The sequence below is a fragment of the Thermobia domestica genome, chromosome 5 (genome assembly GCF_964235325.1).
Source record: "Thermobia domestica chromosome 5, izTheDome1.hap1.1, whole genome shotgun sequence".
Lineage (NCBI taxonomy): Eukaryota > Metazoa > Arthropoda > Insecta > Zygentoma > Lepismatidae > Thermobia > Thermobia domestica.
In genome coordinates, this window is record NC_137458.1 from 319,393,019 (window position 1) to 319,419,722 (window position 26,704).

At 37.0% G+C, this 26,704-nt stretch overlaps 1 protein-coding gene across 1 annotated transcript in view; it reads left to right on the forward strand.

Moving 5' to 3' along the window:
• Positions 1-26,704, forward strand: part of tkv (serine/threonine receptor kinase thickveins) — a gene marked incomplete in the record, with an annotated part of 73,297 nt that overhangs the window by 39,136 nt on the left and 7,457 nt on the right. Inside the window, 5 exon segments of the mRNA XM_081760511.1 lie at positions 2,017-2,237; positions 4,900-5,056; positions 12,314-12,506; positions 17,474-17,771; positions 23,821-24,136. Of these exon segments, the coding sequence (XP_081616637.1) occupies positions 2,017-2,237; positions 4,900-5,056; positions 12,314-12,506; positions 17,474-17,771; positions 23,821-24,136 (1,185 nt within the window).

Sequence of the window (26,704 nt, forward strand, 5' to 3'; positions counted from 1 at the left end):
AAAGCCCACACTCACCCTGGAAGGTGATGCTGTACGTTTAGTTGGATTTGAAAGACATCGCCGGGTATAACCTGTGCTATTGACAATTACCGCGAGAGCATGTAGCGATTTAAAAAAAATGGTGGGAACTAATCAACAGAAAGGATAACCTATTCCATGCTAACAGCATCAAACCGCATACGAGAGTGATCCCAAAAGTAAAATTTCCTTTTTTTTTTTTTTTTTTAAGCAATACATAGAAATGTTTATTTTTAATCGTGTTTACATGGTTTTAAAGCTTGTATTATATATGGCATTTCGGTCGATAGATTTTTGTAGGCGCTGCGATAAGTTTATTTTATTTTATTTTATTTATTTATTTTTTATGCCGATGCCATTCCAACTCACCACTAAGTGTTTGAGAAAGCGTTGAACCATATTTTTCATCTCGTCATTGCTGAACCACATTCCGGTGGGTTTATATATATGTATATAGCGCAGGAAACAGGTGCTAGTTACTCGTCTGCTCAACCTTCGCGACTGTCTCGTCGGAAATTGATGGTCTTCCGCTGGTTTCTTCATCGGGAATTTCAGTACAACAAGCTGCAAACTTCCCACCTACTTCCGGACGTTTTCGATATCCATGTACAACTCGCCATACATTTCCATCAATTGGCGATGAATTTCAAACGATTTAACGCCTTTTGCGTTCAAAAACCGAATAACTGTGCGAACTTTACGGTTGGAGGTAGCATCAAGCAGGAACTCCATTACAAGTGACTGCCAAGCCAAGACTGAGCTTCCCAAAGAGGTAAAGTGGAACAACAAACATAACCATATGGATAGCTGCCAACTTTTGCACGAACAGTTTCCGTGCATCCTCAGTGCTTTGGAAGCCTAACTTGTAGGATTATCCTCTTACATCTTTAACGGTCCGTCAAAAATTGAGGTAATTTCATCTTAATGTTTAGTGCATCCGCCTTATAGCCCGGGCGTGCCACCGTCAGACTTTTGTTTTGGTCTCGGCAGAACTCATTAAATGGTATTGAGTTAGTTTCAAAAGAAGCACGTGGATACGTGGAAGCCCCTTTTTACCTACTAGTAACCTCAGAAATTCTTTAACGACAAGATTATTGTGTTGCCAGAAAAATGGCAGAAGATTATCGAACAAAATGGTGCGTATATGGTTTCATAATGTTCGTTTCAAATTACAATAAATATTCTCAGTTTTGACGTCCAAAACCTCGATATATATATATATATTAGACAGCCTGGTATGAGTTTACGGTGGACACATCGTATACTAGGGTTTTCCTGAAGTTCTCTCGTTTTCTGCCAAATTGTCATTTCACCAGTTCCTTAACAATCATTCACTTTCATTGAACATCCATTTTTGTTAAAGTATGGGGCATATCTGTGAGACGTAGGACTACAAATTTCGTTTCATGTGTCGAACACCCTCATTTTCATTTCCTAAACATATGTTAAATACTGATATGATACACTTGTAGTTGGAAGATTTGGAAACACTGAAAAGTTATTTTCCTAGCGAGGATAGTTGCTGCCTTCGGACGAAGCATGAAACGAAAATCTGTATAATTTAAAATGATCACATGAAATTACCTATATAATTTCCTTGCTTTGTTATCGATTGAAATGTAAATGGAGGTAATTCAAAGTACTTTAGTACTAAATAATCAGTTGACCATTTTGATTGCGACCTGACGGAATAAATTAAATATTTTTCCGGATATTAGAAGTACATTTAAGATACTTTTGTTTTAACCGAGTTGAGAGTATATTCGGAGCACGCTGGAGTATGAGTCGCTGTTGTCATTCATCATCATATAGTGATGCACCTAACGCAATCTAAAAGTGCAGTTGTCATACTCGTATCTTAATGCAGTTTCAACGTTCGCAAGTAATTCTAAGGATATTAAAAGAATAGGATATACTATAATAATTTTTGGGCTCATTCTTTTGGAACACATTGTGTTGTTTCTAACAGTTATTTTCTTTTGTTTGTTGTTTTTGCAGTGTAAAGGTCACCTAGCACCTCATAGGAAGCCTAAAAACATCTTATGTTGTAACGACACAGATTTTTGTAACAAAGATTTGTTGCCAAAATATGAAGTTCGAAACACTACTCCAGACCCTTATCTGGCAGACGATGACAGTGTGGCCCACATCGCACTCTTGATATCAATTACTCTGTGTTTAATTGTTTTCCTTGTCGTAGTTACGTTCGTATTTTTAAGGTAAGTTTCTTCTTTTTTTCTGTTACATATAATGTGTATGCCTAGCTATGAAGTTTTTGTCTAATGAGGGAACTCGTAAATTGCACATCACTTTAGTCCTTTAATGTCTAAGGGGAACAGGGTTGCCAACTTTTCAGTCTGAGCATGCGTGATACATGAAAAAAAAAAGTGTAGCATGTGTAAGTGCAGGTTGACCAAGAAGCTCTCGTACACCTAGGTTTGAATATTGTGAAGAACAATGTCTGTAATTCTAGTTGTGGTATTGGCAATAGTGCCTTCGTGGTCACAGATAATACTGTGTGGTATTTCTGCATTCAAGATCACGCGGAGCATTTCAGCTGTAAAGCCATGACTAAATATGAGTGGTAGTATTTACACAGTTGAGGAACGGGTAGTGGATATAGGACAAACAATGACACAGGTAATAAGTGTGTTTAGAGATCGCTTTGGCAAGGACTCGCCTCGTAAACCAACCCAGCTTGATTGGGAGAAACATGAGTTTGCTTTAGAATGTGTCAAAAGTAGATAGAATAGTCTGCCCTCGCTCATTCAATTGTCATGTGTTCAACAATATATAAGTACTCAACTATAGTAGGTACTAAGTAAATGAACTAAAATTATACTGACACTACTCTCTATGACACTCGAACTAGGGGTATGGGGACTTCTCGAACTCCTTGTAGAAATTTATCGTCGTAGTTTTTTTTCTCTTTATATTTGGACCTTGTTTCACTTCCTACTGCCTGCAATAGTTTGTGTGGTTTCGCCCAAATATTTAAAATTCCATAAGCATTGAGTATGCACTTGACGCATGCTGTTATATTAAGAAAAACGATGCTTAAGTACTACATGTTCTTACTATTACGTGCCAATTAACGTAAAAACGTTACAAGATTTAAAAAAAAAAAAAAAAGGTAAAAGTTTACATTTGTAGAGAATATTCCCAAAATTCATCATATTTACCGTGAGTATCAAGTGTGCAACAAACAGGGAGTGTGTATATATATGTATATAATATTAAAGGTGATGATATTGCAAATAGTGTAAATAATATGAATTGTTTTCTTAGTTCTTCGGTATGCTTTCTATGTAATAATTATATAGAAAGCACAAAATTCATTCTGTTTATAACTCAGGTGAGGTATTTACAGTTCATGTATTGGGAGGAAGAAAACAGTATACCCAACTTGAGCTTCGGTGAACTATAATATAACCCCATAGCAGAACATGTCGCGATCTTTGATATGATCGCAGAAAATTTGCCGAGCTGTGCAGAAAAATTGCCAGGAAAAAAAAAGCCAACAGAAAAGCATAAAAACATGCCTGTTACGTGTACATATCTTTGAGTTTGTGAATATATTCCTATTTCAGTTTTTTATATAGATCAGGACATATTACTTTTTGAATACAATCTTTTCATTAAATCTATGCAGGACCTTGTAACCAGCTCAAGAAATGAAGGAAAGTTTTTTCAATTGAGGACTCTCTCTAAATTGCAGTAACAGATTTTCGAGACAAATACTCTGTTGCAGTAAAGCTAATGATGTTTTGTTTGAGTACGCCATTGTCCGAGGCCATATGTGAAAGCTATGGTTCAGTGGTTACTAATATGATGGAGAAAAAGCCAGCAGCAAAGGACGGACTTAGTGATGATATTGGAACAACAGACCAGCCTACATACATTATCCAGAATGGACCCCCATCATGATATAAAAAACAAGAAAATTCCTTAAAGGTGCTCTCATTACAAAATACGGTGTATTATATAAATATTTTAAATCCGCTTCTTTTAGCAAAACTCTTTCAAAAAATGTGACTCTACAGGTTGTAACTCGAACTATAGTTTAATCTTGATTTTTTATTTTGGAATTCCTACTGAAAAGTTTTGACTTACAAAAGCTCATCGCAGAAAGACAAAGAAAGTTCTGCCATCGGATTTACATATTCAGCAAATTAAGTGATCATAAAATTAAGATAATAACGTACGAATTCGAAATATGAGGAGCGTTCTCCACGAAGGTTTGCCGACTGAGGAAGATAATACTTCATTGAAACCAGTTTGCCTCTTAATACATAGTAATGCATTAAGTAACCATCACTGGTATTATTTTTGTATATTATTCATCCAGTGATTTGAAGAGAACAGGAATGAATCATTACAACTTTACAACAAACAACCCCTCTCATTAGTTTTTTCGTTATCTTTTTTTTCTTTTTTTCCATTCACCGTTGAAGATTGATTGTTCATGTAAAACTGTACATTATATTTTTCCAATTCTTATTAAATTAATGGATTAAAACATTCAAAAATCAACGGTACTAAATCAATATTGCACATTATACATTAAAATAGAAATTTTCAAGAAAATGGGCTCAGTATTTTGAACTCAAAGTTAGCATCTAGGAAGAACCAGTTGAAGCAATCAATCAGGCTTGACAAAATGTTTTTCCGTGACTAAATGAATAGATTGGTGAGTACATAGTATATTCTTTCATTCACTAAGTACTGTAATTGAAAATGAGTTCCAAGCATTGTACAATATCTAATTATAAGAGAGAGGTTACTTTCTCCTTTCATTTCACGTGCGAGTATGTACATAATTTTGCGTATTGTAAACTTTACGGAAAAAAAAAACTTGTTTATGTGTTTTTCATTTTTCAGGTATAAAAGACGAGAATACAGACGACGTGAGGAAATGAGAATGGGTAAATGTTTGATTGATGCATCAAGAAATTGCGAAACATATCTGAGTGCCAGTGGAACTCTCCAAGAATTGATAGAGCGAAGTTCAGGATCGGGATCGGGACTACCGTTATTAGTAAGTTTTTTTTTATTATTATTATTATTATTACAAACAGTAGACCTGTATTGCTATATATTCAGCATTATAATAAAAACTGTAATGTATTTTGTATTTTTAAACAAATGAGATTGATTCCATTAATTTTCTTGGTTCAGCTAAGCTTCGCATTTATAGATATGGTAATTTTATTGTTGACGTTTTTAAGTTCCATTCGTGAATTGAAAAAAATGCGAGGTTCTTGCCAATTTATCCTATAATCACAACGTGCTTTCATTAAGACATGTGGGGTCATATACGACCTGAGTCTGGAGAGTAGTTGTATTAGATTAAGTTAGGTTAGGTCACGTTAGTGACGTGAGAAGAGGTTAGTTCAGGTTTGTCAGGTTATATTATTTTATGCATCTTATACAGCTTAGGTGTATCATCTTATACACTTTATATTTGTGGATATGATTCGTTCCTTTATTGATTATACAAGATAGTTGTAGAATACATAATAATGATATTTTTCTTCAAGGTTCTAGCAGATTTTTGGTGAAACGGTTTAGTACTGCCATTCTTCGCATAAGTCACTTTTCTTTGTAACAAGTCTGCATCATCATCATTATTTGCATCAGCTTCAAATTTATCTGCTTGTTCATCCTGTTTGTCATTATCCTCCTTTTCATTTACCGGTTCATCCACATCGGACAGATCTTTGTCTGATTAATCTAAAATGTCTTCCTGAATCGAATACCTTCTTGATCGCGCCATTTCCAAAGAAATTTGCTCACTTGAATATACTTTGCTGTATAGTTGTTCAAAAGAAAGAAAAAAATGTTTGGTTAATCACAACGTGGGGTCATATATGACCCCAGCACTCAAAAGACCACAGAAATTACCGCATTAACACAACAATGCAACATGCACTTTCATGCTGTGACCTGAATGTAGACGAAATGTCGTGTTTCATTCTCACAACGGCGCAGACGCAGAATGCATTTTATATGGACTGGGGTCGCTGGTGACCACACGTTGTGATTGTACGGTTAAATCATCAATCGCTACTGGCGATCTTACTAACTGTCCTTGCGAGCTCCCTCGTTGCTAAGCGGTTAGTGTACGCTCCTTTGGCGTGGGAAACACAGTTCGACTGCCGGCGGGAGCTCATGTGGTTCCGATTCCACATTAAGATGTAATATAGCCTTACTGCTAAAAGGGGCGCTAAACTAAAAACCAAATCAAGTCAGAATTAGCTGTCCTTCGGCAGTAAGTGCAGTATCGTCTTCGGCCGATTGACACGTAAATAAAATAAATAAATAAATAACAATAAGTGAGCTTGCGTATCAGTCTAAAGCATTAGGCTGCACACTTAACCTTTCGTAGATATTATACGAGGGTAAGTCAAAAATATCCGCCATTTTGACATAACTCTTCTTACATTGTTGATACTGACCTCTGTCCTCGTTTATTTTATATTTATGTTATTGTAATCACGCTATGAAAGTTTGATCCTAATTCCTCCATTTGTCTTCCTTTTGTTGCAGATAGATCATGGTCGCTCCTCCATTTGTCTTCCTTTTGTTGCAGATAGATCATGGTCGCTCCTCCATTTGTCTTCCTTTTGTTGCAGATAGATCATGGCCGCTCCTCCATTTGTCTTCCTTTTGTTGCAGATAGATCATGGTCGCTCCTCCATTTGTCTTCCTTTTGTTGCAGATAGATCATGGTCGCTCCTCCATTTGTCTTCCTTTTGTTGCAGATAAATCATGGCCGCTCCTCCATTTGTCTTCCTTTTGTTGCAGATAGATCATGGCCGCTCCATTAGAAGTTTGAACCAAAGAGGAACAACGAGTGGTGATCCAGTTTTTGTGGTCGGAAGATGTATCAGGAACCACGACTAATTTCCAAACGATGTGCCACTTCATCAATAGTCACTCGTCTAACAGAACCGTCACGTGCACGCTCAATGTTGTTATCATTTGTAACTAGATCGTCCGGCTCTTTCCTCGTGCGTAACACTTCTGCGATCATTTTTGATTTTTTTAATCCATTCATAGACACTCCGTTGCGGCAAGACAGTTCTCGTATTGTGCCGAAAGTATTTGATGGATTGCAGCCCCTGATAACACCTTCCGACCACAAAAATTGGATCACTGCTCTTAAGGTCAAACTTGGAGCATGACCAAAACATCATTACAATACAATAAAAAAGGACAGAAGTCAGCATGAAGAAAGTAAGAAGAGTTATGTTAAAATTGCGGATAATTTTGTACTTATCCTCATATGTTGGATAATTTCATCATTCAATTTTCATTGTCTCACTGAGCCTAAAAGCCAGAGCTGTGTGATGTAAAACTCAGATCAATAATACGGAAACATCCACCTTTCTTGGAGGCCTATGCTAACTTCACCTGAGTTACACCTAATAAGCCTCAATCGTAGTAGGCCGTGTTCCTCATAACTTCGAGGTTGCAGAAGGACGTAACACACAAAATTCAAACGCTAACTCAAATCAGAAGCCACAGTGGCATAGTGTAGTCTGTTCACTTTAGGTGTGTGGGATCCCTGGTTCCGTCACAGGTCATGCCAAGAAAACGCTGCTATGGACAAACAACCTGTGCATGGGTTTTCTGGGAGTTCTCCTGTTTCCTCCCACTTACTTCATTCTTTTATTTCACCGATTATCATCATAACCGTCTTCTTTAGCCTCTGTGCATGAACGTGGGACGTTAAATTAAAAACTTCATTTCATTTCTAATTGAAATCAATAATTAATTTAGAAAAAAATAGGTATTTCGGGATATTTTAACAAAATAAATTTGATAATGTTCAGTAACACATTCGCCACTAAGATTTTCATGAAGAAAATACCTCCGGTCGCAGTAATATGTACAGTACATGCTTCATGAGCATACATTTTTCAGGTAAAAGGCAACATTTGAATAAATTTTTCAGCAGCAGTTGACTACAGATCAGCCGTCGTAGCCATCAAGCGAAACTATACCACCCACACACACACACACACACACACACACACCATATATATATATATATATATATATATTATATATATATTTCTTCGCACAGGGCAGGGAGAATGAGTTTCATTGTGGACCTGGGCACAAAACTGTCACCAATCAACTTAGGAACCTGACAAATTATGAATTTGACACTAATATCGGAGTACTAATGACAGGGTTTGAAAAAACCCGGGTATTTTGAAAAAACCCAACCCACCTGGGCCCATGTGGGTTTTTTCGGGTATTTTCGGGTTTAATTGGGTTTTATCGGGTTTAATTGGGTTTTTTCGAAATATTTCAATGTCTTTGGGGTAAAAATGTTAAAATATGATTTACATTTCAAGATTGTCATCGTCACAACTTGCAACATTTTTCTATTCTCTTCTGTTTTGAAAAAATGGCCGCCATTTTGCAATTTTTTATTGGATAGCCGAAAAAATCTATACAGCAAATTTAGAATGTCTCGTGCTTCTACCTTCGAAATTTGAACTTAAAAAGTACGAAAATTGTACCCTGTAGCATGGATACACGCTATTTTGAATAATGGCAGCCATTTTGAAATTTTATGCCGCCAAAATATATACAGCTAATTTAGTCTCTCGAGCTTTTACTCTGAAAATTTCAACTTGGAAGACCGAAAACTGCCCTTTGTAGCGTGGATATCCGCAATTTTTTAAAGAGCCATTTTGTAATTTTACGTTCGTATGCCGCCAAAATCTATGCAGAAAATTTAGTGTCTCCAGTTTGTATCCTGAAAATTTAAAACACCGAAAGTTGAACACTGTGTAGTACAGGCAGACAAACGAACAAATGTAGATCATCCCAAGAGCCTGAGAGACGTTCGGCAAATATGAATACCAAATAGCTATATTATTTTGAAACAAAGACATAATTCATCAAAATGTCTTATATGAAATAAATATTTTTCAACGTAAATTAAATGGTTTTATTGTTGAAGTTCACTTTCGATGCTTTGTGCGTTCAATTACGGGAATTTCCCGAGCACTTGTTGCAAGACGGTTCTTTTCTAGTGTTTGCCAGCTATGGAAAGTAGAAAAACCGCACCCCTGCAAAATTCCCTATGATATAGGTCTAAGTGTAACGTATCTCTGTTCGGACCTCCTCCCCCATGGGAAGGAAAATACTATCGTGAACAAAAGTGCATTAGCACCTGTATACTGCATATCCTTAGTGCATTCAATAATAAGCTTAATGCTATAAATTAGGAATGGCCAAAATTTTCACTTTCCGGAGGAAATTTCACTTTCCGGATTTCGGAAAATTCCAGAATTTAGAAATTTTTCCGAATTCCAGAATGGGCCATCCTTACTATAAATACTATAAATGGGAAACTGAAATCGGCTGTTTTTTTTTTTATTATTATTATTATTATTTATCACCACTTCTTTAAATTTATCGAAACAAATGAATAAATTAATCTTTACGTGACAATTCTGGATTTGGAAAATGAAATTTATTCTTTAAATTTACACATCAACTACAGGAAATTGCTTTAAGAAGTCCTTTTTTAACTCTCAATAAATGTATAAAGTTCCATACAAGTAAATTTCAAATTTTCCGTGATACAGTCCCTGTCACCTCTTCAAAATTATGTAAGCAGATGAACAAAATATATTAATCGTTGATAGATGGTGAAAGATGAGTTTTGGATTTACAGAATGAAAGTTACTTTTTAAATCTATACTTTGAACTAGATACAAGTTTGAAAAAACCGGTCATAAATGGGCTGGTAAGAAGTTTGCACTGGTCACCGGCTTTAATCAAAATAACAGCAATTATCCGGCCAGGTCGGTGAAAAACCAACCCTATTCCTTTCCGAAAATTAATTTAAAACAATTAACAAAGATAGGCCTATAATTCATAATTTATAAAGTAAATGTTTCAAAATGTAATAAACGAAATTAAATATCTTCCAGCGTAAAATAAATAGCTTTATTGTTGAAGTATTCACTTCCGATGCTTTGCGCATTCCATTGCGGGAATTTCCCGAACACTTCTTTCACGACAGGTTTTCCCTGAATATGCAGCTTGCTTTACTGTACATCGAAACTTCAATAAATACTGAAGTTTGAACTCAGCACTTGAAATAGTAACAGTTACGTAGTCTTGGGAGCTCCGAGCATTAAGTTTCTTAATTTTGACAAGAAATTTATGCTATTGCTGGTGTTGATTCTACAGAATGCTTATTTGAAAGGTAGCAACAAATGACTGTTGTTGGAAAACCAAATTTTACTGAATATTTTTGTTACCACCAAAGGTAAGAAATAATACTAATAGTTTTACTAATGTATTAACATATTTACTGTTAGTACCGGCACCTATGACTTTAAACTCGTCAACGTATGAGGGATAACGTCTCTTGGCGGCGCCGAGTCAGCAAGCACACTATTCACGGAAAGTACTTTTCTAAAATATAGAATTGCTTATTTTACTTCAAATAGGCTGTAAGTATAATCCACACATTAATTTGTTCTATAATTATCTCAAGCTAAGGGAAGTTTTTTTTATTCATCCATTCAGTTTTTTTTAGAACTTTATAAAGGTCTTATGTTGAATGTTGTTGTCTACCTTAAAATGAGAGCATCTAATTCGCCCAAAGAAAGTTCAAAATCTGATAAAAATAACTTTCAATGTGATCACCTTAGTTGTACCAATAATATACTAACAAAAAGCTCAAAAACCCAGGTGGGTTTTAAGGCGGGTTTTTTCAGGTGGGTCCAACCCGAAAAAACCCGCTGGGTTTTTTCGGGCTGGGCCCACTTGGGCAAACCCTGACTAATGGGAGCTGAATTTGGATTTAAACGGCATAAGAAGTGGTACTGTTCGTCTCATTCGTCTCAACGACCCGAAAACTATGGAAAAAACTAATATTTTTTTAAAAATCATTTTTATATATATATTCCCTAAGTTCTACCGTCGAAGTGAAATGGTAAAAACCATCCCAGGCTCTAATATCATCTATGTTGAAAATTTGATTGAGATTGGTCGGGTGGTTCAACAGTTATTAGGTCACAAATATAGTCACTGTCATTTATATATACTTTCATGAATTAGTATGGATATATATATACTTTTGTATTATTATTGAAGAACAGAGAACTTACAGGAATGATTAAGTGTGTTTTTCAGTGTACTAATTCTATCTGCGATGATATTTATATTATATAAGTGTAACAAAGTAGGAGCATCAGGATAAAGGAACTGGGGGGATTTATGAAAACACTTAGCAGATAAATTTGCCATAGTGGCAATCAGTGTACAGTTCATCACAAGGCAATAAATACCATAGAAAGAGAGTTCAATATTCGCTCTTAAAATCCATAAATCCAGCTTATGGTTATATTTGACACAGGAGCGTAATGTAAATATTAAGAAAGTAATATTAAAAAAAAAAAAAAAAAAAACGTAGAAATTTTCACGAGTTTCTCGTTATGCGAAAATTTATGAAACAGCAATTCCAGATGTTAAAAACATTTATCTGAACAAACTCACTAAATTACGGTATAACTGGAAAATCAAATTCACAAATGATAAGAATCATATTCGAATTTCTTTGCATGTGCATCATAAATTCATGAACATATAGATCTTTAGTTTTTATTTATTTATTTTTTTTTTCTGCTTCACCATTCCGTTTATCATCGATGAAATTTGTTAAATGATTTCTTGTATTATTAGTTCAAATTAATGGGTTATTCAATATTCAAAATATCTTATCTCCGTAAAACCCGTTTTCTTTCATATTTGAAGCAGCCAAAATAGATTTCGTGGTATGGCAGTATTCTAGAAGATTGGGGCTTAATAGGTATATGTTACAATATCAGTGAATAGTCAGTTGAGAAAGCTTTAACGTGTTGTGTGTTCAGTTATTCAGAACTTCCATATTTACGAAGTAACGATAGAATAGCATAGTAATCTTCCAGTGTCATTGATAAGTTGGAGTTCGTGTTTTTATCCAGTTAGCAGATAGATATTTGAGTATGGTGACCTGTCGTGTTATCGAACCACCATCATACCTAAAACTATCTTTGTGAAACATTTTGATTGCTTTTCAAATTTCAATGCTCACCCTAACCCGGGATCCTATACACCAAGGGCGTGCCCGCTAGCCGTAAGACCTGGGGGAAGAATATTTCGTGAAAAGTGAAGAAGATTAATATTATCTGGTAGCTATAACTTCGATTTCTTTTTGATTTTGCTTCTTTTAGTGTGTAAATTTTTTCTAACTTGTACATGTATTGTATTACAGGTTCAGAGGACGATAGCCAAACAGATCCAGATGGTGCGCTCTGTTGGCAAAGGAAGATACGGAGAAGTGTGGTTGGCACGGTGGAGAGGGGAAAAAGTTGCGGTAAAGGTATTTTTTACTACGGAGGAAGCTAGCTGGTTCCGAGAGACTGAAATTTATCAGACTGTGCTCATGCGTCATGAGAACATCTTAGGTAAGACACCATGTCACATTGTCTCTCATTCACTCAGAGGCATAGGTAGCGCCAGGATGTTAGTAATGTGGGTGCAGACTGGGAAGACATAAGACATAATAAAAAGTATTAACATGGTACAAAAAAAAAAAAAAAAAAAAAAAAAAAAAAATCATACATCGATACATGTGTATGTGAGTTATGGTTTTATCAAAGAAACATCAGAATTTTTACAAGGGTATTTTTTCTTTCAATGGCATCAATTACAAGAGCTTTTATAAGGACATTCTTCTGTTGAATGGAGCCAAATATCTATGCTCACTGAAATCGACTTTTCAACAGAAAGCAACATTATGGAGTTGAGTATCTGTTGAAGCATAGTCGATCTTAGTTTGGACTTGATATAATTCATCTTGGAGAAACTCCGTTCGCATGAGCAACTAGTAATCGGCAGTCTGTAGAAATTCACATACACCCTTTCTCTTCCAAATTCTTGCAACCACTTTAACCGATCAAGAACTGTAGATGGAGGATTGTTCAAGCGCCTTTATCGTAGAAGTCTGATTTCAGCTTAAATTTTTGACGCATTTAGACCAAAACGTTCTGCTACTACCCGTACTTGAAATCAGTACTACTGTATTACACTGAGCAAAGCAAACAATTTTCCCAGTTACTTTAATGAGGTCTATAATCTCTTGGGAAAATGTTGTGTTATGTCCCAGAATAAGGCTGTCCAGTAAAGGATAGAATGTTCAATACTTGATTGCCTCCTTTGTCATTTCCGCAAAAGCACCTGTTTCTTGTGAGTCGCCCACAAATAAAGAGATTTTTCGCTTTCTATGCGGCGGAACACTAATGTTAATTTCTGTGCATTTTTCTTCTGCATTACTGAAGATTTCATCAAACGCAAATTCAGCACTTCGGAGATCCCGTAAGGCAACTAACAAGCTATTAACCTCATGCATGGTTTCGCACAAATCAATGGATAAGGACTGAAACATCTTGCTTGTTCGTACAATAAGCTGCAAGATTGGATGCGTTATTTCCATATTCACTATGAAGTTAAAATTTTTCATTAGAAGCAAAAGACCATTTCCTTTATCTCGGACTTCGCAATCACCCGTGTTTTCAATTATTTCTTAAGTTGCTTTAACTAAGGAGCTGTATTCTTTCCGTACTGCAGCGACGGCTTCTTCTCCCTGATTACTTCTTTAAACGTTGCATGTCTAATTAGACTACCCTCAATAAATGTATAAATCATCTGAATGATCCCAAAGAAATCGAAAATCATTGCATTTTCTTTGTGTGAAGTACATGAACTAACAAGAACTAAATTAAGGCAGTGTGTATAGCAGTGGATGTACATAATGTTTTTATTCTTGTCATTACATCGTCTCTGTATACCATTAAACAATTTTTTTTTTTTCTTGCGATGTCAATACAAAATTAGGGAAAAGGATCGTACTTCTTAAGCAGATCGACCATTTCTTAAAAAAAATAAAATAAAATAAAATAAACCTTTTCCATCACTTCTTTCACTTTCATGACGACCACAAAGATGTTTCCCTCCCTTTCCCAGCACACGAATTATGTCGCTCAATCTTGCAACATACATACGGTTTCACAGTCTCTTTTTCTTTCTCCTTTAACCTGGCTTCTTTTGATTCCTGCAGTTGTATGTTAATGGGTGTACCTTTGATGAACGTATTCCAAGACAGGTGGCAGTATGATTTTTCATGAACGCTAAACCTTTCAGTGGCTTTGTGCTATGGTGAATATCCTGTCTTTATGAAACAATCATCTATTGTGCCACAATGCATGCTATCATTTCTTGCAAAACACCGGCACGCAAAACAGAATCCAGCAATCTTTTGTACACTACTCTAGCCACTTATAGTCATCAAACCACTTCGAGTAAAATAATTACTAGCAGTTTGCTTACCTATTTTTTAGATGGAAAATTGTGATTTCGAGATTGAAATGGTCCTCCATATAGCCATGAATGCCTATCTAGTCTCTCCTTGGGAATCATGAATTGGGTCATCTGCATGGCTTGTGGAAATGTGCATCTCATGGTTCGACTCTGTGGAAGAAGGGAAGATAACCGTAGTAGTACAGCCAAAATCAAAACTTATACATAATGGGCATCGTGCAGAGTTGTTTTGACATATGATTAGCATTATACTAAAGGCCTGACTACAACAGGAAACATGTTAGTCGAAGTCTTTAGTATAACACTAATAGAAACGTACTCACAACTTAAAATATTATTTTACTTAACTGAGTCTATAAAATTGTGACGTTTCACCGTTAAACTTGTGAATTTTCATCTGCTATGTTGTTTGTTAATGCAAATGTAATCGTTGTGTTTTATGTTCCGTCTTGTAACTATTCATCACCTTTGACAGAAAGCGCTTATCTAAAGAGATTTCACAAACTTTGTATGTTGTCGAAAGTTAGAATTATGAAAGATAAGTTAATGTGGAAAATTTCTAATAATTTACACTATTAAAAGGGATTCCTACTTACGATGTATTATTTATGAACGTAAGAGAAGTCTTTTGGGCATTAATTACGGAAAATTTACCAAAAATACCTTTCGCTCATTACGTTATTGGGAAAGTTCGTGCTGTGTGATAAGAGTCTCTTAACATGCAGCGCTAAGTTAATAAACGTCCTAAGGTACTTCCATGTTTACTAATATGTTAACTTTGTTGCAATACCATAGTTCCTAAATACCACTAATATGCAAGCCAATTGCATACATAGAAATAATACTAAATAAACTTAGAATCATTGTTTACGGATGTGTGATAGGCCTAAAGGTTACTGTCAGTCTAGCGTGTACTAAATCTGATCGTAAGAGAGCACAAAGCTGAATAGATTGTTAGTGGATTTTTGCAATAACGATGTCAAGTTCCTAATCGAATAGAAGTAATATAACATATGGTAGACTGCCGTGACGTGGTAAGTAAGTGTGGAGCATGTATGAATAGTGCCTTTTACATGTGTAGGGTTAATAAAAAAAAAATAAGTGCCGGCCTCTCGCATTAGCAAAATAAGTTATAAAAGCAAGCAAATAATAAACATAAATCATATAAAATAACGAATTATATCTAGTATCGAATTAAACTCGGATGTGAGCATTATAAAATATATTTAGTGTTTTAATGCTTTTGACGTACTTGCATTTAAACAGATTTTTTTTTTTTTTCCTTTTTCATAGGTGTACTTAACCCTTATCCGGGCAAGACATTTTTGTAACGTAAACGGGCAACCGGGGTCTGTGAGGCCCAGTATATATTTTAAGTGCAGAATACACAAAATCAATGCCTATTGTCACTTACTGTTCAGACTAGTCTAGAATGTACCGGTATATATTTTTGTCAAGTAGCGAAACTTCGTGTCACGCTTTTGTAAGCCGACCAAGCAGAATAGCAAATCCGGTCCAGACATTTTTGTAACGTAAACGGGCAACAGGGGCCTGTCAGGCCCAGTATATATTTTAAGTTCAGAACACTCAAAAATTCAATGTCTGTTGCCGCATACTGTTCCGACTAAAGATTACAATAGTGTTCAATATGTTACGTGTTCAATATATAATTATGTGACAATTTGATCTAATATTTGACAGGAATTTCACTAAAGTTATACGGGTCCTCCTAGGCCCCGGTTGCCCGGTTTTAACTTCGACGAAAGATAGAAGAATTCAGTATTTTATGTCTTCGAAATATGTATGGTTATTGAGAAATTTTAAAAAAATGAAGCTACTGGGCCTGGGAGGCCCCGGTTGCCCGGATAAGGGTTAAATAACTCACCGCTTTTCGAATTAAAACCCGTTTGCTTAAACCATTATGTAGTATCGTTGCTCTTATTTAAAAAGAGTTGTATTAAGAATGAAGGAAGCCTTCCCTGCTGGTAAAGTGAGCCCCATATGACCCTGAATTCGATTCGCTGTTGGAAAGCACAAAAATTTTACCCCCTCCCCCTCCTGGGTTTTTTGTTAATTTTCCCTGTGTTTTCTTATCACACCAATCAAACGCTGAGGTCCTTCCCCACTTCCCCAGATAGTGTGCTTACGAAGGAACGTAATATCTTATACGTGACGAGCTGAAAGCCATTTCTTATTCAACAAAATGGTGTCCCGCCACACTTTCATGGAGATACTCAAGAGACGAAGGAACCCGATTTAATACCTCTACGTTCGTCCAATTTAACCCGCCTAGATTTTTACTTGTGGAGATTGTCATGAATGTAGAGTACAGTAAGAAGCCACAGGCGCTAGTGAAATTGTGCATTAGAATTGAAAAGGCTTGCAAACCAATCCCTGTGACTATTCTGGAATACGTCACCAGGAATGTAGAACCCGTGTTCAAAAGTGTTTGAAGGGCAGTGATTTGCTGTTTGATCACTTATAATTGCATGAAGAAGTTGTAACTGTTTCCTTTGTATTGTTGGAATACTCTTCTAACATACCATATAAAAACACTTACATACCTAATTCCGTGCCTTGACACTCAACGATTGAGAAAGAACACAGAACATTTTTTCTTGATCTATGCATATTCAATATTTAAAAAGGCAGGGTCATCCTTGTGTTAAATTTAACAGGAACGTTTCAACACGTCTCTAGTCCTTTCTTTAGTAAGGAATATTCCGCTACGCTGCTTTACTAATGACATGATGAATGAATGTTTCACTCTTGAGAATCCCGTAACGCGAATAAAATTAAAAACTGTTTCATTACATTTCATACTTCTAAGTTACGGTCGACAGAATTGATGAAATGTTGCTCTTGAAAAAACATTACTAGGTACCAAAGTATTTTTACTATTATTGAGTGTCCTGAAAATAAGCATAAATGATATTTGTAGTTATTAAAAAGTTCAAATTGTATAAAGACCAGTTTCACACACTCATTAAATGGTAGCCGAACTTTATGCATTGTTGTAAATTTGGTGTGAATATTTCCATTGCTTCGTTTGCAGGTTTTATTGCTGCTGATATTAAAGGCACTGGCTCGTGGACTCAGATGTTGTTGATCACAGACTACCATGAATACGGTTCCCTCCACGATTATCTGAAGACTCACGTGTTGGACACGACCTCTCTGTTGACTCTAGCCTTTTCAGCGGCTAGTGGCGTTGCTCATCTCCACTTAGAAATATTTGGAACCAGGGGAAAACCAGCGATTGCCCACCGAGACATCAAAAGCAAGAATATTCTAGTGAAAAAGAATGGACAGTGTTGTATTGCAGATTTTGGACTTGCAGTTCGATATATCAGGTACGTATTTTTTCTGTTTATACGAAGGTAATTCAGAAAGTAATACCTTCAAGGTGATATCTTTATTTGTGTTTGACAGATAGCACCGATACAGGTAACAGTGGAAAACTTGCAATGTCAGCTATAAATGGTGGCATTATTTTTCAACATAATCCCTTTTACGGGCAATACATTTGCGCCAATGCGAAACAAGGTTTTTAATGCCGTCGGCGAAGAATTGTTGTGGCTGTTGGCGACACCATTGCCGAACTGTTGCTTCCACTTCCGCTCAGAACTGTAGCATTGGCCCTTAAGATGATCCTTAAGTTTGGAGAAGAGCCGAAAGTCGCGGAGTGCAAGATCCGGACTATAGGCAGGATGAAGCAGAATGTCAACAACACTTTGCCAGCAGATGGGACAACTTTGAACTTTTTGGCGGAAGAGAGGACATGTGGTAGTACTTCATCGACTGACTCTTCGTTTCCGGGTCGTAATGGCTCTGTACAACCTTCTGCAGTCAGAAATTCAAAAACAGCGCCCTGTTTCAACCAGACGTCACCATTGGATGCCATGTATTGCTCTATTACTCTGGAATGAAAAGAAATAGGAAGATGAAACAAGTGACATTCTATAGTTTAAACATCAGTGCATTAATGATAAACAGTTCAAAATATTTACAGTACTATTGGCCAAGTAATGGACTTGGAGGTAATACTTTCCGAATCATCCTCATAAGATCTAATTTAGCATGAATGCCGAAGTATATGCACCATTTCTTTTAATTGAAGGAATAAGAGGGAAGGGAAGCTTGGTGGTTTAGTCATGGGGTAGTTACGTAGGGTGCATGGAATGTCTGGTTTACACTCAGGTCATGAGAGACTGGGATGGACCACATCGTATTCATGGGTGGCACAATGGCTCAGTGGTAGAGCACTTAATTCTGGTGCGTAGGGTCCCTGGTTTGATCCCCGGGCAAGTAAGTTTGTGGTGGACAGCTTCGTATCCGTTTTCTTTTCTCGGGGTACTCCCACTTCCTCATTCCACCAATTCTTCCATCATTATTCACTTGCCTTTAATCATCGTCTTCCTTAGCGAAGGACAGAATCGTGAGACGTTAAACTGAAAGATTTCATTTAATTTCCTTTCACATCATCTCCGTGTGTTGTTTAAGGTGTCCCTGCAATTTCCTCCAATAATTTACTTACATTTATATTCAAGAGTTCAGTGTAATAAATTTCAGAGAAGAATATCACTTAATTTAAGAGTTATTACACTGACCCAAGTGAGAAGTGTGCGAGATAAAGAGTAGTTGGTTGGAGGGTTATATAGGCATGACAAAAAGAAACATAAAAGCACGAATCAAAGAACGTCTCGAAGCTGCTAAAGGAGACGTTTTGAAATAAAAAGTAACAAAATGAACGAACGTTTGCAATTGTATTATATACATTTCAAAAGTACACTCGTAAGCTATTTTTCCACATAATCGCCATCCTAGTTAAGGCACTTATTTTAACATGGCACACGTTTTTCAATATCGTCGCGGTAGAAATTGCCGCCTGCGATTGCAACCTCTGACTTACACCGGCATGTAGTTCGATGTCAGTATCAAGGGGTTATGTAGCGAGCCATATCTTCATCGCTGGGAAAGGATGGTAGTCGTTTTGCGCCAAATCCGGCGTTGTGGTGGGTGATCGAACACCTCCCATCCAAAACCATCCAAGAGCTCTCGGATACGCTTGGACGTGTGTGGACGTTCGTTGTCGTGATAAAACACCTTCGCGTTAATTTTTCCCCACCACTTATTTTGAATTGCGCGCCTTACTTTCTCAATCTTTCCAATACCTCTGCTAGCAAAACCCTAATCACAGAACGCACCTCACAAGAGACGGGATTTTGTATTGCAGCGCACATTGTAACACGTCACAGGAAGCACAGTAAGAGCTTCCCAGTCCTCACGCTACCACAGCTGGATGCATACTGAGTATGGCAACGTTCTGATACCAAGATGATGACTCTAGCTCCGCTCACTGCCGCGATAGGCCAAAACGTCTGCGACTTTCTGCATTGCCTCGTAATAATAATAATCCAAAGTTTAAGAGAGGTAAGTCCTTGCTTAACCAACCTATGAAAATCATCATCATGGGCTGGCAGCCCTTCAAGTACAAAAGAACACACAAATTGAGCGCGCCATTTCAGTGTGCTGCTTCACCATTCGATGCTTGACTAGCAGCTAAGACAAGACGTTTTTCGCACTGCTCTTTCCTGGTCAAGTCCAATCCTTGTATTTTTCTGATGTTTTTATTATTTTTCCTTCGTAACAAGGCTGAAAGGGAAAGCCGAAAACTAGAAAGTAAAAGATATTTTCAGGAATCATAATTGCATGTAAGGAAGGGAAATGATTGCAAACAATTTAGTTTTGGTGGCCACCATTGGGACTTCGTCATAATAAAACTTAAGTTGTGTGCTTTGTTGGCGTATTCTCATTATCTTTATTTATAGCGCTGCTGCTTCAAAGTATCAGTCCCAACGGGAACACTCGGTTAGGAAGATGTAAAGCCTTTTTGGCCAGCCATTCTGAGTGAGGTTTCTCGTGGGTTTTCTTCATTCTCAGGCCTCTTCCTTCCATTCTTCTTTTTCCCTCTTTCCAGGTTTGTGAGATCGCTGAAGGACATTATCCCTAATACAGAACACTATAAAATAGCCATAGACGCTGAAGTTCCAAAAGTACATGGTGGAACGTAGGAAATGCATGTTTTTTAAACCGCTAGTACTCGGCGATGAGTAGGGGTATTGATTTTGAGCGACCGTTAGCAGACATCTCAGACAATTCAGTTTCAGTCGATATGGGGCGTTGGAGCGTAGAGCAGTTCTGTACATTAACATAGCCCTCCAGATAAAAATGGGCTTCATCACTCATAAATACGGGGACATCTGCATCTTCCGTAAGAAGAGCGTCCACAGGGTGTCTATCGGTTACGAATGTCACGAAATCAGAAAATGGTCATGAAAGTCAAGAAACTTAGCTTTTGGGTCACGATTTATATATATTGAAAAATTTTGTTCTATAAAATGTCAAAATTCACCATCAAAAATGCTTATGGTCGGTTTCAGACGCTTCCAAATCGCAAGCAAAGCATGCTTCTATCACTAGTATGAAAATTCGGCCTAATTCACACCCAAATTTGCCTTTGAGAATGTTACGAAATTTTATGGTTTGGTAAAGAAAAAGTCACGAAATTTCATTTTAGAATTTTAGTAGACATCCTGGTCCATTATGCCACAAAATTCTCTGCTCTGCACAAAATCCGTTTTACTTAGTTGCTGGACAATCATTATTTTATACGGGTGAAATTTGAGATCATCATCATAAGATGCGATGAAGCGAACAACATGACATACCCAGCGATACAGCCTGTCGCCCAGCGGATGTTTCGGACTAGCAAGAACTGCCCTTTTCATTCTGTGTACATTTTCCGGAGTTCGAACTGAACGAAAAAATGAAATCTTTGAGTTTTACGTCCCACGCTTATGCCGGTTAGGCTAAAGGAGACGGTGATGATGAGTGATGAATGAAATGGTGGAATGAAGAAAGTGGGAGGAAACGGGAGAACCCCGAGAAAACCCACGCACACTGTGTTTGTCCACCACAAAGTTCACTTGGCGGGGGCTGGGATCGAACCCGGGACCCCAAGCGCCAGAGGTGAACGCTCTACCACTGAGCCACCGCGGCCCCATCGAACTGAACGAGGAAGACCAGGTGGTTTCCTTTCCATCACAGAACGCTGCAACTCATCGGAGTATAGTATTTCGATCTGGGACTCTACCTCGACATTCGACATTAAACTTTCGACGGAAAAGACGTTGAACCGTGACCACAATTGTTTCTAGAAACCTGCTCGACCGCAAACACACGATACTTTACGCTCCAATGCTCCATAGCAACTGAAACTGCATTGTCTGAGCTGTCTGCCAACGGTTGCTCAAAATCAATATCCCTACTCGTCGCCGAGTATCGAGGTTAAAAAACATGCGTTTCCTCTGCTTCACCCTGTATAATTTCCTAATCCTAGAATAATACTGATAAGCTCTGACATAAATTGGATGTGTTTCAACTTGCCGTGCGGTATGGAATGATAAAGATCACACAAATTAAGTTATTTGTATTATAACATATCCTTAACACAGTGACTACAGATAACTTGCTTGCACAATAACATAAACTTATTTCTCATAGACCATTTGTACATGTAACGTAAATATTATTTCATTATCTTCACTACAAAGAACTTACGTGTGAATAAAGAAGTTTATTGTTAAACTACTCCTAACAGCCCAGGGAATCAACATAACGTCTAAGTGGCACGAATCACGCAGGAGAAACTTCGGCGTCCTCCCCTGCACACTTATTTTGGAGCAAAAGATTTCGTCGTTTCATAATAAACTTACATGTTCATGTTTTGCTGCGGACTGTACAAATCATTTTATAGCTTGCATTTCATATTTTCCGATCCTATTGACCTATATAGCTTCTCTTGCTACAATTATTTGCATTCTGAATTTAGTGCGCAAATCAATCTTTAAAACAAATACTCTTAGTCTTTAAAACTTGATATTTCATCTGTTTATTTGATTTGATTTGATTGACGATTCAAACGCACTGACAGCGTTTATCTTTATAGTTGTACTAGTGTGCGGAGTAAAAGTAGTCAGTGCGTTTGACACGTCAGTCAAATAAAATAAACACAGATGGAATATCAAGTCTTATTTCTTGAATTATAAACATCTCTGTGAAAATTATCTGGAATACATATAATTTCGCAATTAACTACCTTCGTCCTTTTCATTAACAAATATTTCACTGACCATCTTGCTTGTATTAACCAATCCTAAGTTACATTTTTGCAAAATTTCATATGTGATTAAACTTTGTACGCCCGCCAGGGATTTTAATAAAATCGTAGACTCTTACGTTGGGCTCTGGTGGCCCCCTTAATTATTACAGAGTCATGATTCATACACCGTTGGATAGCTTGTAGACCACAAATGCCAACGAGGTAACATTCGTGCAATTCCCGCCATATTCGTAGAAGAATAGGAAGAAACAAAAAGTATTAAAAATTGAATTTGCGGTGCCCTGGCAACCCTTGCAGTAACCTTACGCTGTCAAAATGATAGTAATGTTTAGGCCAGATACTTGTGATAATAATATTTTTAAAAATGGTAGCCATTGCTGCAGTACAGAACGAGATAAAAATTCATAACGAAATTCTTATAAAAACGTCCTGTGTATCATTTTCGAAGATCTGTTGCAGACCTTTACGTTGACGGCTCTGATGACCGTCACAGAATCATGATTCATACACCGTTGGTAAGCTTCATCCCTCAGGAATACATGGGTACCAATCAGCTTTCTAGCTTAATTAGAGGCTGAGCTATTGATGTTCGTAGTAAAAATAAATGTAATTTACGTCAAAAAACAAACGCAGGAAATTGGCCAACTTTCCCCCCTCCCTACTCCTCAATATAAGCAAGAAGTACAAATACAGGATATTATTATGTGGTTCTCTGCTTCATTGCTTCACATGCCAATTTTAATGAATGTACCTCCAAGAGAGAGAGAGAATGCTCCCCCCTCCCCCCAAAAAAATACCTGTTGAAAAATAAAACAAAAAAACGCGATATTTACCCTCCTCCCTCCGCCATAGTACCTCTGCATACATAAAATGCACACCGGCGGAAAGATGCATCTTTCAAAAATTCATTGGTACAAGAATTATCTTCCTACATTAATTAGGGGTTTAGCTATTGAGGTTTAAATCCCTGACACAGTTGTTGCGTCAATGGGCGTTTAAAGATTAAACAAAATGGGGAGTATAGTAATAAGAATAGTAAAAGCAAAGGCGAAATTAAATTGGCAAACTACTTTACAATCTGTAGTAGTGTGGTTTGGTTCAAATATTGTATTCAAATGTAGATTTAGACATGTATGTGCACATTTAATTTGAAGTATTTCATCATGACTTCCTATGAAACAATTTCATTACTTAATTAAGAATATTTTTCGTTTCAGTGAAACAAATGAAATTGATATTGCACCGAATACTCGAGTTGGTACTCGTCGCTACATGGCACCTGAAGTGTTGGACGAGACTCTGAATAAAAGTACCTTCGAATCGTTTAAAATGGCTGACATGTATTCGTTTGGCTTGGTCCTGTGGGAAATGGCGTGTCGCTGTGCCACAGGAGATAAGCTGAGCACAGCCGATGAATATCAGTTGCCTTATCATGAATGGGTTCCCAATGATCCATCCTTCGAAGATATGTATGAAGTGGTCTGCATCAAGAAAATACGACCGGTTGTCTCGCTAAGATGGGAGACAGATGAGGTAAGAGTATTTTTGTATGTACTCGTAGGCTAAACAAAAATAGTGAAAAACAATGTATTGAAGCCTTAACACGGTTGTAGCAATTTGGTTAGGAGTAACTAACACTCACGTATTATCTGACCTGAGAATTTTAATTGGATTGTTGAAGTCCTAGTATTAGTTTGGCACTAATCCTGTTACTTTCAACGGTCAGACACTTAAGATCTCTTTTATATGCAGCAACTGTGTATGCTGATTGCTTGCAAAGCATTACTTTAAATTGGAGCTTTCGTACGGAGCAACTGCAGTTGTTGCAACCAAGGCTACTCTATATAACGCTAGGGTCAGACACGCCTCTTTTTTCTCCATGGAAGCAGTGATCAAACTGTGATGTCACATGGCGACAACTAAAGGGCAAACACACACAAATACAAAATAATGGGAAACATGTGTGGCTGAAAAGAATAATTTGAGAAGCGTTTCTGTTAGAAGTTAGTTTGTTTTGTGGCTGTTTTGTTGTGTGTATTTTTCATTATTATCATACATTCATGTGTTAATGCTGAGTGAGTGAATGTCTATTATCTAAAGAAAATGCCGCCTGAGTGTGCTGTTTCAACTTACAAGAACAATAGCAGAAGTTTCAATAAAGACATTATTTTTCGTCGATTCCCAAAGGATTCTGCGGACTCTGCGGTGTGGACAGAGAGATGCAAACGAAAAGACAGTTTTAAGCCTGAAAACAATAGAATTTGTTCTAAGCATTTTTGTAGTGATGATTATGAGCATGACTTGGAACATAAACTATTAGGCCTCCTTCCCAGAAAACGTCTTAAACAAGATACAATCCCCAAAATAAGTTTACCGTCTCATTTTTCTCTCACAAAATCAGAACGAGGTGATCGGCAGTTAGTAAGAGAGAGGAGACAACAAATAGCGAGCATACTAGGAGAATCACCATCATACCCTAAAAGGAAGTATAAAAGTGTACCGAGTGATAATATATATGATAATGATCTCTAAAATAACTTAGAAAAAGAAAACGAAGAATTACGTGCGTAGCTAGAGTCTACTAGAAACCGAAAAAAAAAAAAAAAAAAAGGCGCAACAGAGCTTATCAAGCTCAAATTTCTAATTTGCGTAAAAAATTAATCCCAGTAGGCAGCGCAGATTCGTAGCGAGTGAAGTTCGAAGAATTTTACAAACGTCATTCACCGATAGCCAAATTGATTGTCTGCTCAATCAGAACACGAGAACTAAGTGGCAACAAGAAGATATGACAACTTGTTTGTCTCTTTGGACTTCATCAAAGAAAACATTTATGTTCTTGCGCGAAAAGTGCCATTTTCCACTGCCGAGTGTTAAGTACCATTCGCCGTTGGTTTCGTGCAATAGAGCACAACCGTCTCGAGCAACTCTCAGTATCCTCCACTCGTGAAGAAGCATTGTCTTAAATGGAAGCTTTCGTACGGGACAATTGCAGTTGTTGCCACCGCGCAAGATTGCCAGTATTGATCAAAGACGAAAAATGCAAAATTGTTTATCGCTTATTTATACCTTAATTTACATCATATACTGGAGTTCTGTAATATCTTAGAACAACTATAGGCTATCTCTATATTCTCTGTTAAAATGCGACATCATCCCTGTGATGAATGAATAAGATACCAGGAACAGATTGTTGACTGCTTCTGTATATTACTACCATCTGCCAAATTACCTTCATAATCCTGATCTTTCTGTAACGTGAAAACTTGCTCCTACTATATATATATATATATATATATATATAATATGTTAATCATCTGATGTACAACCACCTCTATTTGCCAAATGAAGCATTTTCGGATCTATGTTTTTTATTATTATTATTCAACCACTAACCCTTTTAAATTCCGGCTTTTTAAAAGTAAATTGTAGACTTTCAGTCAAGCGGCTACAGCATCATTCCTATGTCTCATGCCTCGTTTCTTTCACAATAGAGCAACCTTTCAAATAGTACCATTTACATTTCGCTATCGTGTCCCTGAGGCGGGAAATATTGAGAGAAATCGGGATTTTTCTCTGAAAATATTTATTTATTTATTTTTCAAATTTTTACCCCCCTCTGGACCCTCCATGTGTTAACGCAGAGACCTGAAGATCACCTGAAAAATAGTGAGGGGTGTACTAAATTTCAAGCTTCTATCTTGAGTAGTAAGGGCGGGAAAAATATTTATCAATAATTCCCACAATGCCCCAGATTACTGCAAAAGACCCTGATCTCAGGTTAAAAAAAAAAAAAAAAAAAAAAAAATCCTGGGGTATCCATATTTATCATAGGATCATGGTTCGCCCATCATTCTCTTCTGAATAGAACTGACTTTCAAACGATACCATTCATATGTCTTCACTATGTATCTGAGGCGGGAAGATAGGGATTTTTTTGGTTTTTTCCCTTTTCAAACTTTCTGCCCCTCTGGATCCCCCCTGTGTTAACGCAGAGATGTGAATAAAATCTGATAAATACTACTCGGTTTGTGCAAAATTTCGATCTTCTAGGTACAAAAGTAAGCGTGTCATAAGATAATAAAAATAGTCCTAACCATATTT